The sequence below is a fragment of the Hyperoodon ampullatus genome (assembly GCF_949752795.1).
Source record: "Hyperoodon ampullatus genome assembly, chromosome: 3".
In the NCBI taxonomy this organism is placed as follows: domain Eukaryota; kingdom Metazoa; phylum Chordata; class Mammalia; order Artiodactyla; family Ziphiidae; genus Hyperoodon; species Hyperoodon ampullatus.
The window spans coordinates 169,533,398-169,548,351 of record NC_136916.1 but is presented as its reverse complement, the minus strand read 5'-3'; the positions used below and the strand labels follow the sequence as shown (position 1 = coordinate 169,548,351).

At 39.4% G+C, this 14,954-nt stretch overlaps 1 protein-coding gene across 5 annotated transcripts in view; it reads right to left on the bottom strand.

Annotated features, from left to right (window-relative positions):
* UNC79 (unc-79 homolog, NALCN channel complex subunit) overlaps window positions 1-14,954 on the bottom strand; it is a gene marked incomplete at both ends in the record, with an annotated part of 255,665 nt that overhangs the window by 16,297 nt on the left and 224,414 nt on the right. For all 5 annotated transcript variants that reach the window (XM_079699486.1, XM_079699487.1, XM_079699488.1 and 2 more), the window contains 4 exons: window positions 539-725; window positions 1,695-1,870; window positions 3,992-4,081; window positions 9,545-9,622. In XM_079699486.1, coding sequence (XP_079555612.1) covers window positions 539-725; window positions 1,695-1,870; window positions 3,992-4,081; window positions 9,545-9,622 — 531 coding nt within the window. The remainder of the gene's footprint in view (window positions 1-538; window positions 726-1,694; window positions 1,871-3,991; window positions 4,082-9,544; window positions 9,623-14,954) is intronic.

Below are 14,954 nucleotides of genomic sequence, written 5' to 3'. Positions count from 1 at the left end.
GCCTTGGATTGACTTTATTCTCTTAAGCACATCATCTGGCTCTACAATTTATAAGTTCCTCTGTGTAAGTGATTCCAACATATACTTTGGTGAGTTCCCAACTGGCCTTATTTTCATTTTGTACTTTCATATATCTCTAGAGATTTAAGTTGAAAGGCAGTGCATAAAAAATTAGAGTGTAAATTTTCCTCCTCTTCATATTTGGTTCTAAAAACTGATCACAGAATTTTTATTATATTTCTATCCTTGTACTGCTCTTCATTACTTTGAGACAGAAATGCCTAGGAAGCTAACTCTCGCTTGCCTCCATAATTTATCTTCATAAAAGTAAACCGAAAAACAATTTAGGGGGAAGAAAAGACAGTCTGGGAATTTGAACAACTTTCAATAAGGCATTAGCACAAAGTTGCTTTCCTAGCATCCACAGGAGGGCAAGTGATAAGATGCATTTTCTTCTCAGAAGAAACATAATTGGCTGATAAGGGTTTCCATTAGCAATTTTGATGCATATGGTTTTAATCTTGCAGAAATCACTTACCTTTGATTGCTCTGGAAATCCAATCAGGATAACAATAAGATGATCTGCAATATGGGAACCTGCATCCAGAGGTATTGGCAGGCAGGGAAAGGAGGCATTTGGACACACTGCATTATGAGTGAGGGAACCCAGAAGCAGCCAGGACAGCAGCCGGATGTGAGAGACACACTCAATGAATTCTTTTGGTCTATTAGGGAGGAAGGAAGTGTTAGAGATGTTTTTGTGTTTTCGGTTTCGTTGGGTGCTTAACAAACGCTTATTGATGGAGGGGTTTAAAAGTGTGGTCTTGTAGGCAGTTACATGAAGTAAAACACCAAAGCAACAAAGTGAGAACAAAATGATAAATCTGTTTTTCTTGTTTTGCACTCCAATCCTGGATCTTAGCTGTTTGAGCAAACAGAAGCCTTTGGCGACACAGGATTAAACATCATTCTTCCACAAACCTGGCTGTCATTCTGACTAGCTTCTCTTTCTAAACTCTTTCCTTTCTTCTCATTAGAAAGTTCTCGGATATCCCCACCAGAAGGGAAGGAATAGAAGAGGAGATAAAATACACAGCCACCCACATTCCTGTTCTCCAGTAATTTTCTCCCCCTGCCCCCCTTACACCCCACTCCAAACCTTTCCTCTAGCCAGGAAGCTGCCCATGCAAGATGGCAGGTCAAGCCTGCTCCAAGGTCCCAAGTAAACTAGCCCACGGCCACCTCTCTCTTCTCAGCCTCCCTTACGGGCAGGGTGAGGGGCTCACACCTCCTTGAACTCTGTTTCATCTCTGATGTAGATTCTGTTCAAGCTATAATCTAAGCTCCTTGAAGGCAGAAGCTATGTAAGTGCACAAATAAATACCTATCAATTTACTTAACTAGTGGAAATTAAGAGTTAAAGTGATAGTTCTAAGCTCCAAGTTTTCATCATCCATCAGGATGACTGAGGTCTTTGTAGGAGGGCAACTTTTATTGTCAGCATGTCATGAAGTACTCGTGTTCAAAAATGCTGCCAGGTCAGCAAAGAAGTATGGAAATTGGTCTCAACTCCCATCTCCCTAACCAATCATATTCTATTCTCATAGATCTTCAATGCATTCAGTCGCTCTTACTGAGCCCCAGGAGACTCAGGGGTGTTTCCTGCCTCGTGGCCCGAATAATAAGGGTCTTACCCTTGTTGCATTGCAGAAGGGGGATGATAGAGCCAAGGCAGATAGCGAATCACAGCTTTGTTATCTCTGTGGTTGCCCCGTGAGATTTCCATGGCTGCAATCTGAGCCAGCCCAACTTTGAGATGGCCACCAAAGGTATCTTCATGCAGAGGCTGGGAACATGTCTTCATGTGGCTCTACAAAACCAAGTGGTATTTTGTGACTTTGGCAGAGTAACTGGGGATGTTCCAGGGCACTCTTTAAAGAAGATCAGGTTGTCATTTCCACACCTTCTATCACCACTCCCAAGCATACAACCCATTTAAACTTCTTCAGGGGCTTCCCATTGTTCTTAGGATAAAGGGGAAAAACATTCCTTAGCATGGTCTAAACAACCTGGAATGATCTAGATACTACGGATTTCTGCATCTTACCGCTTCATCCCTGTGGTCCAGCTACACTGGCTCTCCATGTTCCCTTCCATCACTGGCCTTTGTGTATGCTGTTCTCTCTCCCTGAAATACTGTTTCTGCCTCTCTTCGCCTAATCAACCCTATTCATTGTTCAGATTTTAGCTCAAGGGTCACCCCCTCCAGGAAGCCTTCCCTGACCTACTTTAGGAGCCTTCCTAACCTCCCTGGTAGGTCATATCACCCTATTAGAAGCTCTCATGCTGCTGTCTACCTCTTCTTCATAGCAATTGTGAAAGTCACAATTTCACGTTAGTTTGTATGAAATTTTCATTACAATTGGCCATCGCTGCCAGACTATAAATGAGGGCAGCCACTGTGTCTGTTTTTGCTGATCATCACATCCTTAAATGTCTAGAACAGTGTCAGGCATGTTATTGGTGCTCAATACATACTAGTTGAATTAATTCAGAAAAATTTCATTGCTCAGTGTGGCTTAGTGGAAAGAGCACAGAACTGGGAGTTGAGACCTAGGTTCTAGACCCAGCTCTGTCCTAACACTCACATGGCCTTAGCTAAGCCACTTGCCACTTGACCTTTCTGATCTGTTTCCTAATATGTAAAATCAGAGGGTTGGATTATGTCTACAGTCCCTAACCTTTTGGTCATCATGGATCCTTCTGATTATTTTTCTCTGCATTTTGGAAGTGGCTATAAAACTATTGAGGTAATATTGTTTCCTCTTCAGACATCAAAGTGGTTTCAGCGTGGGCAACCAGATTCAGCGATCAGTAACATGTGCGTGAGCAAACACTAGGGGAGCTTACTCAGAAATGACTGGATTTGGATATTGTGAGAGATCATCAATTTAAATTTCAATTCTACTCTCCACAGAGCATTTGCAAGTCTATCCCTATCCCAGGAAACACTTGGATCATCTGAGCAGAGTCTGGAAACTGAGTTGGGTGCTGAAGGGACCGTAGTTTTAACTGATGAACTTCTGGGGCGACTAGATCCTGTTTATCAAAAAGCCACATTTAGTGCTGGACTGCAATCTGGCTGCTCATCGGGCCATGTCTGGCTCCTCTTCTGCTCTTTGTCCGGGGCCTTCCTCAAACCTCTGGACTATCAATCTTTTAGCTCCCTAGTCTTCTCGCGGCAGGGAAGTTGACTTGCATCAGCAATTCATTCCACCCTGCAAAGCAATCAATATCCTCAACAACCTCACTGGGATTTTATCCATATACAAATTAAATGTTGTTCTGTCTTTAATTATTTTCTGGAAGGAGATAGCTTTAATGCAGATAAAACCCATAAACAACTTATGTTTGCATAAAGTGTACACATTTCATACAAACGAAAGTTTACAAAAGTGTCTTCACATGCATTATTTCACACCAAACCTTGGAATGGGCAGCAAAGGTAGGTTGATTGAGGTGGGTTTATTAGACTTCCTTTGCTAAGGAGGAAACTGAGGCTCAGGGTAGTTAAATGTGTGGCACAGTGAAAAGAGAATGGATTGGGAGTCACTACAGTCTTAGGTCACCCCTGTCTCCACCACTTAGCAGTAGCGTGATCTTGAGCAAATGACTGCACCACCTTAGGCCTCAGTGTCTACATTGGTAAAATGGGAATATTTTACAATAGGGGTATTGTGAGAATTGAATAAATGGCAAAAGTAAAGGTATGCACAGAACTGGAGCCGCCATGGAAATATCCTTTCCTTTCTTCACTCCCTCTTCACAGAGGTGGAACTCGGTTCTTCAGAATCCCAGGACATGGGCTCATTCAACAGTGCCACCACGGCCTCTCCAGGTAATGATAAATTTCCATCCAGCCTGCTTAATTTCCTAAAAATGCCTCTCCGTCTCGCTAACCTGAGGGATGAGGGGACGCAGGCCCTCTTACCTTCAGTTTGGTCAGCGTGTGCATGTCTGCCACGAAGTCCAGCACGTCGCTGATGTACTGCCGCGCGCACTCCATCGCCGCCGTCCCGCACTGAAACACACAGAAGGACACGGCGGGGCGCGCGCTCTGAGTCACGGCCTGCACTTTTGCCCTGACTGCAGTGATTGTCTCGCTCTGGTTTCACGCCGTTTACTAATGAGTTGTTTCGTTTTCTGGATTTCTGATTCACTTCGTTACTCTCAGCCATAGCCTGTGATTGTCTGCCCCAACTTTGGACAAAAATTAATAAAAAGGTTTGTGGTGGAGAACAAATGGGATGGCCTAGGGAAGACAAGGTTTACAGGCTTTTTTCCACTGGGTCATTGAATTGATTTTGTTTGCTTGTTTTTAAACTGGTTGGTATATAAAGATTTAGCCTATGTAAAAGTCATTAGTATCGGTCTTCATGACATGAATCACCTCAAAACAACAGTCACACTTTATCACTCCAGGGAGTCTTAGACACACAAAAAATATGTACCACCAAATTCTACCACCATAATCTTAGATGTCTTTCTCTATCAAAAAAAAAAGGACATAAACAAATATCATGTTTGTTGAAAGAGTCAAAAATTCTTATATTCAAGCACTTACAACTTCTTATACATCGTAGGTACACTATTAAATAGACAAATTTATCATTGTTGAATTCGTGCTAGGGATAATTAAAGAAACAAAATGGTCATCTTCCCCACATACTAGCAGCGTGTTTGAGAAGTTTTAAAGGAAAAAAAAGCATACTTGTGTTTCAGGTTATTAAATGGAATAAACCTGCTCTCTCAGGGCAATGCAGTGAATTTAGGATTATAAACAAAGAAAAGGAAAATGGACAGACAGGCTGCTACATCAAAGCTGTATGAGAGAACCCATACATAAGACTGGATATAATGTGGATCAAAAGCAGGCCCTCTTTGAAGCCATCTGAATACTATCCTAAGGCCTTTCTTAGCTTTCTTTAGGAAAATCTGGAACATTATATACTTAACTAGCTCACCCAGTGGCTCTCATTTTCCCATATTCATGTAAATCTGCACAGCACTGAACTATATCACCTTCTATCTCTTCTAGAATGTTACGCCTGTCAGTTCCTCTGACAGGATAACAAACAGTAAAATAAGGTCATTGGCGGTTCTGTCAAGAGTGTTTTCCAAGCACTTCATATGTTTTAAGGTTTTCTTCTTTTAATTTAAATCAAGTGAAGGAATTATAAAAGGTTATTGTGCTCCTGCTTTGGGAATATTAGTCCCTTAGTGCAAGAAAGGATTTCCCCCCCAGTTTATTCCATTATCTCTGACCTTTCACATGTCATGCAAATAAGAGCATATACTCTGCTCCTGAATTTCTTGAAAGGGATTTGTTTCTTTCATAGGCAATATTTTATACCATTTCAACTAGGCAAATGTCACAGAAAATAGTTACTTGGAGCATTATTCAATATTTGTCTTTTACTTTTGAATTTCAAAAAATGAGAGGAAAGAATTTACTATTACCAGGTACTTTTGCTCTAGAGACAGTAACTACATCTAATAAAAGGCTTAAAATACACTTTCTAGTCAGGATAACTTCAGTGAGCCATCTACACTTATAAAACAAAGCATATAATTTCCAATCGCCCCCCTTTTTTCTTTTACTTTGCAAAACATAAGTATAACCTTAGTGTGTTATTTTAAAAAACCAAAAAACATAAAGAGTCTAGCTCAACTTGTTTCAAAAGACTTACGTTTATTTCAGTGGGAAAACTGATGATAAAGGAATTGAAAACATACTCTAATCTCAAAAACATGAATTGAAGTGAACCATATCCAATTCTTTCTCAAAACTTGTATCTGACTTTAAAGTTACATTTCTTACATTATAAAGATAACACGTGTTCGATGTAGAAACCTTGGAAAATATAAATTAATAAAAAGAAAAAGAAAAATCACCATAATCCTAATTCCTGCTCTCCACCTCTGAGACAGCCACTGTTAATACTTCCAAATATTTTTTAATGCATATAACACACACACATATATAATTTTTATAAGATTGAGATAATTTTTTTCTAACCTGCTTTTTAATTAAATTCATCATAAGCATTTTCTAATTAATTAAATATTCTTTGAAAGTTTGATTTGGTCCACATAATAGTCTAGCTTATAGATGTACTTTATTTTATTTAAATAATACCCTAATGTTGCACATTAATTTTGTTTCCATATTTTTGCTGTTTTAAATGCTACTTTAATAAATATACTTGTAGATAATTCTTTATGTGCTTGTAGATAATTCTATATTTAATTACTTTCTCAAACATATTCCTAGAAGTAGATTGTCAACTCTTTTTCAGCAAAACTGACTATCACCAGTAGCTTATAAGAACTTCCCTGGTGGCACAGTGGTTGAGAGTCTGCCTGCCGATGCAGGGGACGCCGGTTCGTGTCCCGGTCTGAGAGGATCCCACATGCCACGGAGCGGCTGGGCCCGTGAGCCATGGCCGCTGGGCCTGCGTGTCCGGAGCCTGTGCTCTGCAACGGAAGAGGCCACAACAGACAGAGGCCCGTGTACCGCAAAAAAAAAAAAAAAAAAAGAAAAACCCGCTGATTTGCTAGCTGATTTTAATTTTTATATTTTTAAATTTTTATATTTTATATTAATTTATAGTTCACTGATTGCTAGTGAGGGTAAAAGGCTTATTTTGAATGGCTTATTGGTCATTGGAAAGGGTTCTATATGTAGAGCTATAACTGTTGCTATTTTGTTGTTTTGGAATATTTGTCTTTTGTTGATTTCAATAAACCTTTATATATTAGGGATATTATTTTTTAGCTATCGCATAGGTAGCAAATATTGAGTTTTAGAGAATTAAATAAGGAAACCAGTGAGTGCTGGGCAGAGACTGGCTAGCTACTCACAGAACCATTTTTCTTCTTCCCTAGGATGCACTAGACCACATTTCCCATCCTCCTTTGCAGTCGGGTGTGGCAGAGTGACTGAGTTCTAGCCAATGGAACGTGAGTAGGAGAAATGTGCACCACTTTTAGACCTGGCCCATGAAAACGTTCCATGTACCATATTTCCTTCTCTTTCCCCAACCACCAGCTGATTGCAGAGGACTGCACATGACAGAAGAAACCTGATCCCCAAGTGCTCATGTGGAAGTCCTCCTCCCTTTGTTAATCAGGCCCCCCTTTTAAACTTCACTTGAGCAAACAATAAACTTTTTTGGAGCTAAGTTGCTAAGAACTGGAATTTTATCTCATAGCATCTTGCATTACCCCAACTATTGTCAAGAACCTTTAAAAAAACCCAGAATCTATTAATCTACTCCTAGAAATCTATTATAAAGAAATAGTCTAAAATATGAACAAAGATTTAAGCACAAAGATGTTTATCACACATTAGTTACAATTGCAGGATACTGAAAATAATGAAACTATCCAACAATAAGTAGTGTTTGTTAATAGTATTTTTTTACTTTTAGCTGTATTTTATTTTTTTATTGACATGCTTGACATATAATGATGTAAATTTAAGGTGTATAACATGTTAATTTGATGCATTTATTTATTGTAATATAACTGCCATCGTAACGATAATTAGTACCTATATCACATTATGTAATTATCCTTTCTTTTTGGTAGGAATAATTAAGTTTTAGTCTCTTAGTAAGTGTGATTATTATAATACAATATTGTCTATATTCACTGACCTGTGCTTTACATCTCTAGGACTTTTTTACTGCTCATTGTAAGTCTGTACCCTTAAACATCACCTGTCCTGTCCCCCTACCTCCATTAATATTATTTTTAATAGTTAATGTTTACTCAGCACTTACTATATATTTAACACCATGCTAATGTGCTTTACATGCATTATCTCATTCAATCCTCAACCTAGACCTTAGGCCCTATTATGTCCTATTCTACAGATAATACAAATCAAAGCATCATGGGTTAAATAACCTTCCTGATCACACAGCTAGTAAATGTCAGGCCTCAAACTCAGGTGTGAATCAAAACCCATATTGTTAGCCACTATTATATGGTGCAGTCACATGAGGTAATGTCACTTTGGGGAAAATGCTTATGACATTTGAAGCCAAAGCTGCATCTATATTACGGTTCGACTATATTTAAAAATATACATAGAAAAAGAAGAAAGAAAATACATTAATATGTTAGCAGTAAAATTATCTCTGGGTTGAATGACTGTTATTCTTCCTCTCTCATAATATTTCTCCACATCAAAAAAAAATGAAGTAATGTTTAGTGTGCTGTGGATAAATCTGGTATACTTATAAATGTAAATGAATAAAACCTTCTTAGAAAGCAACATGGGAATACGTATTGTGAAGATGTTCCTGCCCACTGACTAAGGAATTTATCCCAAGAATATCATTCAAAATAAACATGAAGAGGATCTTTGTGTATATGCTATATACTATGCTATGCTATACAAGCAAAGAAACTAGAAAGCATATAGATTTCCAACAATATGGGAATAAGCAAATTAGGATACTGAATAGATCAAAACATGTAAAAATTTTCTAAAACAATAGGGTTCTTATTTTAGGGCAGAAGGATTATAAGTGATCTTTTTTCCTTATTAAAATTTTTCTCGGACTTCCCTGGTGGTGCAGTGGTTAAGAATCCTCCTGCCAATGCAGGGGACACGGGTTCGAGCCCTGATCCGGGAGGATCCCACATGCCGCGGAGCAACTAAGCCCGTGCGCCACAACTACTGAGCCCACGTGCCACAACTACTGAAGCCCGCGTGCCTAGGGCCCGTTCTCGCAACAATAGAAGCCACCGCAATGAGAAGCCCGTGCACCGCAACGAAGAGTAGCCCCCGCTCGTCACAACTAGAGAAAGCCCACGCACAGCAACGAAGACCCAACGCAGCCAAAAATAAATACATAAATACGTAAACAAATAAACTAAAAATTTTTTTCCCTACTGAAAATTTAAATAAATTTTTTCCATTAATAATTTATATCTCTAAGTTTTCTCAGTTTGTTGCAATAACCTTGCTATCAATAAGTTATTGTGGTTTCTCATATTCAATCCTATCTATAAGAATCTTAACATATTTCACCAAATAGCTCACTAGTTGATGATAACAGAAGTTTTTTCAATTTTCAGAGGAAATATTATAAAGGAAAACAAGGTATTAAATGCTTATTTCTTTCTGGCAGTAGTTAAATCAAATTGGTTAACAGAAGCCAGTGTAAGAAAATTCATTCTGGAAAAATTGAACTTTAATCAAATCTATGCTGTATGCCTGGTAATTTCTTCCCTCTCCTTAACTGGCTGCTTCAATTTCATTCATGTTTCCTGGAATTAAAAGTTTCCAGGGGCAGAGATTAATTTAAATTTTTACCAGTGCTCTTTCAAACAAGATACTAATGATTTCAATTTTACAGTGTTTGTTCTATCAAAAGTGAACCAGGACACAGGCCAAAAATACCTCTTGGCTAAATGAGGAAATGAGGAGTAATAGAAAATGTGGATAATTAATTTGGTCGGGACTTACTCCAGGTACAGAGGCGATCATCTGCTTGCTCAGGATTGTTGACTCAGCTAGTTTGGTTCCAGCATCTGCACAAATAAACTAATAAGAAATTGAAAGGATAATTATTTTTAAGAGCATTTGGACAGTAATAAGTAATTTGTAATTTTATTAACTTGGCTTAAATTCATTAGCGTTTACTTTGGTGACAATCTGCCCTAGATATATGGGACTTGCTAGTCATGAAAGTTCATTCCTACCAGAAATTCAGAATCATAGTACTGGGATTAACACACAGATTCTCACTTTAACCAGACAGTAGTTCGGTGGCACTGAAATGCCACATTCAGTCAAGGAAGAAAGGAAAGATGTCAGCATTGTCAGATTTATTCTGAAGTCATGCTATTTATTCTTCAGCACTTTTTGACAGTTCCTGAATTTTCATAGATTTTCCGGACTTCTATCATTATACCATACATTTAGACTGAAAACAGAAAAACAGTCAACTTCAGAGTGAGGACTGTACCTGTTTCTTCCCCTCCGAGGCCCCTCAGTATCTGGTCTTTCTCCTCCCACTTCATTCACGCCTATCCTCTGTGCTGATAATGACCCCCGCTTCCTCTCTGTGTCCCCACAGGACTTTCCACACATTTCCACTGTACAGTCATCACATCAGGTTGCAACGATCTACAAGTCTATTTCTCAACCGGCTACAAGATCTTCGAGACCACAGATTTGATGCAGCTCACTCCCGGCACTAGCTTCATGCCTGACATCTCGGAGGGGCTCAGCAAGAGTTTGTGAAATGAGATGATTAATCAGGTATGACTCGAGATCATGGTGAGGATGGATTTGTCAGCTTACAGCCTGATTTGCTTCATTACAGACTTTTACAGGTGTTTCCCGCTTAATGCAATGCCCAACTATTTATTAATGGTTTTAGGGGAAAAGTTAAACATGAAGTCTGTAGAGTTTGCTATGAGCAGCTAGATCCTGGTTAGTTTCTCTTTCCTGGCCTCTGGCCCCAGTGACTTGAGGATCCAAAGCTGCTGCTATCCAGAGCTCAGAGGTTCTGAAAGAAGCTTTGACCCTGACAGCTCTTCCTTCTAATTCATTTCACTCTCATACTGGAAGAGCATGGTAAATTTAGGTAGGTCAGCCAGGCAGGCATGGTCCCCGTCAAACTGAGGAGAAGCAGTATGGATCGGGGTAGTAGGAAAAGTCTCAAGGAGGACGAGGAACAAAACCCAGCATGTTGTCAGGTTAGCCAGAGATCGGAATCTAAGCGTTATTAACAGGCAGCAGATTTTGGCCAATAAGGTGAAGCTCTAACCTCAACAGACTTCCTGAGGGTCAGGGGCCTGTAGACTTCTCATCTGGGGCCATGAGCTGGTTTTCAAGTGTGGGAGAGGCGGTCCTCCCTGAGAGGTATTTCGGGACAGGTAACTGAGCTGGAGCTGAGATGACAGCAAGCAGAGCTGTCCCTGAAAGCCGCATGGCAGGAGTGGACACAAATCTCCAGGCTCACATCCTATCCTCTCCATTGGCCTCGCAGACAGTTAGAGAAAGCTGAAGAATCTATTTGGCTATTAACTCTGAAGACCAGCTAGTAACGTCTAGGGAACACCTAAAATTTTCTATTATTTTATTCAAGAATGCTTATGCCTGCTCTCCTAACTTGGACTTATTTCTAATAAGAAAAAGTAAATAAATGAGGATACATAATAATAATGAAGCCTACAACCTTGGCAAACCTCTAAGTAAAAAAGGAAAATATTTGAGGGACTTCTCTGGTGGTCTAGTGGTTACGACTCCACACTTCCACTGAAGGGGGCACGGGTTTGATCCTTGGTGGGGGAACTAGGATCCCGCAAGCCGCGCAGCATGGCCAAAAATTTAAAAAAAAACAAAAAACAAGTAAAATATTTGATAGAGGTACATAGTGAAAAGAAGGAACACTCCCAACCTCCTGGCAGATACTGCATGTTTTCCCATAAAATGTATTTTCAAAAGCTACCAGAGTCTGCCATCTAAGACAAACGACTTATAATAAGTTCCAAAACGTCTGTCAGGACTCCAACGTTTTAATTAATTTCTTTACAGCAGAACCAAGAGACTGCACAGCTAAGAGAGGTCAAAAGAAAAGAGAGAGATGCATATAACTGTGAGTGAAGCGGGTAGGAGTCCTCTGCAGTATCCTATGTAAGGATGGTGCAAACCCTGACCCCTAAAGTATGCTTGCAAGCCTGGCTGTGCCCCTAAGGGCAAGAGAAAATTTGTGAAGAAGCAAAATTTCAAGTGTCTGTATCTCCCTCAGCAGAAGCCTTTCTCCCTCACCAAACTCAGGTTAGAGCTTCACCTTATTGAGTAGCATAACGTAAGCAGGTTGTCAGCCATGTGGTGTTAAGATTTGAGGCCAAATTCAAACGTCCGGTCTGCGAGAGCTAAGAGATAACTTCAGAAGTCAGAATTAATTCTTTTAAAAATCACTCTAAAAGTTATGGAGGTGTCTCAGAGAGTCTGGTGTACTAAAAGGCATAAAAGTACATAAACCTCTAAAATCATCTACTATTTTTTATCAATGTCTTTTCCTCCAGTGTAATTTTACATAATATGTATGACTAAAGCCTTAATAAACCTTTCTGTCTTCATTTTATATAGCTGCCACCTGAAAACCTCCATTATTATTTTATAGAGTTGTTCAAAATATAAAGATATAACAAAATCAGAGGGAAAAAGAATGATAGCTATAGAAGGAAGAATTCGGTACTTTTAGATAGAAATATGCCACTGAAATAGGCACTCCCGCATGAATACAAGAGAAACGCAAAACCCATTATGTGTCATTACTAAAATCATTATCAAAATGATACTCAAAATAGGGTCGCCACCTCTCCTCCCAGAGAGTGATCAGATTATTACTAATGCAACAAATATTAATTAACCCACATCAATAGTATCTGGGAATTAAAAACAACGGCCGTAACTCTGCCGTTTCTTTGTCCTCCAGCCCACAACTAAACTATCTTTAAAAGAAAACCTTTCACCCACATGATTTCTCACAGCTTGAATATGCAGGTGTATCCCACACAGTGGGAGTGTTACATGCAAATTAGCAGAATGTCTACCCTTGACACAGAATAGGAGCTGAGGAAATTCTTTTGGATGTGAGCCTATATAGATTTTATGGTAGCTTTCAATGAGTTATCACTCTATTATGAAAACTCTAATCCATCCTGAGAACAATAATAATAGCTTATTACACGTAAAATATCTACAGCATGCCAGCAGAAGAGAAAATGTTATAAGTGAAAGCAAAAATGTCAACAGATCTGGATTAAAACAAGATAGGGCCTCTGTCCAAAGTATAAAAGGAGAACTACACCCTGATGGTCAACAATAGTAGATTCTGAAGAATACATATATTTTTTCTATTTGGAAAATTCTTTCCTGTCTCCATGCCTCTTTTTCCTTTTTTTAAAAAAATCCACTTGAACATTTAAGGCCACCTGATTGTATATGTAAGTTAAAACAAATAACAGGGGTGATGGCTGAACAACCATAATATACCAGACTGGGAGATACCCCAGAGTGCCAGGCCTCCAGGAAGAAGTTCTAGAAACTGAAAACCAGATTGGTACCTGTCACTGCCTTGAAATGTTTAGAACCTGAATGACCCTGCATCCCTTGGGCAAGTGTTCCATTGTCCTTTAAAGGAACACTCTTACTGCCAGAGTATTCGGTAAACAACGAAAGTATGGTTTACCCATGACAAGAATTACAAACAGCCTCATATCTGTGAACTCATCTATCTACTAAGTTATTAATTAGAGAAGTACAATAGTAGAGGGAATATCCTAGGGGTTCCCTGTGGGGTGAAAGAACGAATGGTAAATGCAAGGTCTGAGCAACTGACTCTCTTCTCGCTAATGGGGCTAGTGTCACTCAGGATGGATCACCAGGGGACTTTTGGGTTTTTTTACTTCTAAGCTTTAAAAAATTTATCTTTTATAAAATTTTATACTGGAGTGTAGTTGACTAACAATGTTGTGTTAGTTTCAGGTGTACAGCAAAGTGGTTCAGTTATACATATACATGTAGCTATTCTTTTTCAAATGCTTTTCCCATTTAGTTTGTTACATAATATTGAGTAGAGTTCCCTGTGCTACACAGTAGGTCCTTGTTGGTTATCCATTTTAAATACAGCAGTGTGTACATGTCAGTCCCAAACTCCCAATCTATCCCTCCCGCTCACCCTTCCCACCAGGGGACTTTTTCCTTCCAGTTGTTACTTTCTTTTCTTTTTCCAAGTTGCATTTGCTGTTAAACAGAGCCGCGTCCAGTGTCCTGAGATGACGGTCATGATATCCAAGAAAGAAGTCGCTGTCTGCCCTAGACACATTGTCTGTTCATATTGTGAATCTGGTCTTCCAGGTACCAGGAACTGACACTGACCACCAGTAAAGGGGAAAGCTTCTCTCTGACTCCATGCTAGATTCTCTGGTTTAAGAGAAACTACCAGAGAACAGGCTACCACTTCTGCTACCCGCTTGAACATTTGTCAAGGGCAAGAGAAAAAGGAACGGGGAAACCCTGCAGAATGATGCACCGCTTTCTGTAGAGAGACAAAAGATGCTTCTCCCTCATCCCATGAGTGGCCCCGTGGCAGACTTTTCTCCACGACTTAGCCAGGAAGCACAGCGGGGAAAAGGGAACTACTTTTGGTTTTTTTTTAAGGTATGCCTCACTTTTATTTCTCTCAGTAATTTTTTCATTACTGGTTTGTTCTGAGTTTATAGAACAAGGATATGTTACTTCAAAATGGCATGGTGTTTAATATTTTTTGTTGGAGAAGGTCGAAATGTTATGCACTAGGTTGTTCCTCATGGGTATGATCTCAAAATGTCCCCCCAGAGATCTCTTTGATCTAAATAATTTTACAATTTGATTCTTAAATTTAACTTAATGACTCAATGACAAATACATATTTGTTTTTAAAGATGAAAATGTTATACATTTGAAATGGCATGAGAGAAACCAAAATACACAGAAGAATTTACCTTTTTGTCTTCTTTCTTCCTAAAGCTAATTTGTGTTTGTTATTTATTCACCTAGCTGCGATGCAATAATCACTGTTTTCATGGTCTCCTTAAGCACTGAGCAATTTAAACTGTCAGTGTTCTTTCACTGTCTTGTGACAAGTGCTCATTACAGCCAGCTAATGTACTTCAGAGAAAAACCCGCCCCCAGTTGCAGTCACAAAGTGGGGTGCTAGAACCCAAGAAGATCAGCCACACAGACCTGCTGTGCTCCAGATGGAGGGCAATCAAGGGACCAGCCTCTGATGCCCGCAGGAAAGCACCTTCAGGGCCTGGAAACTGAGGTTGCTTTGAGGTGGCATGTCCCCAATCTAAACGCTCTCAGAAGCAAGTGA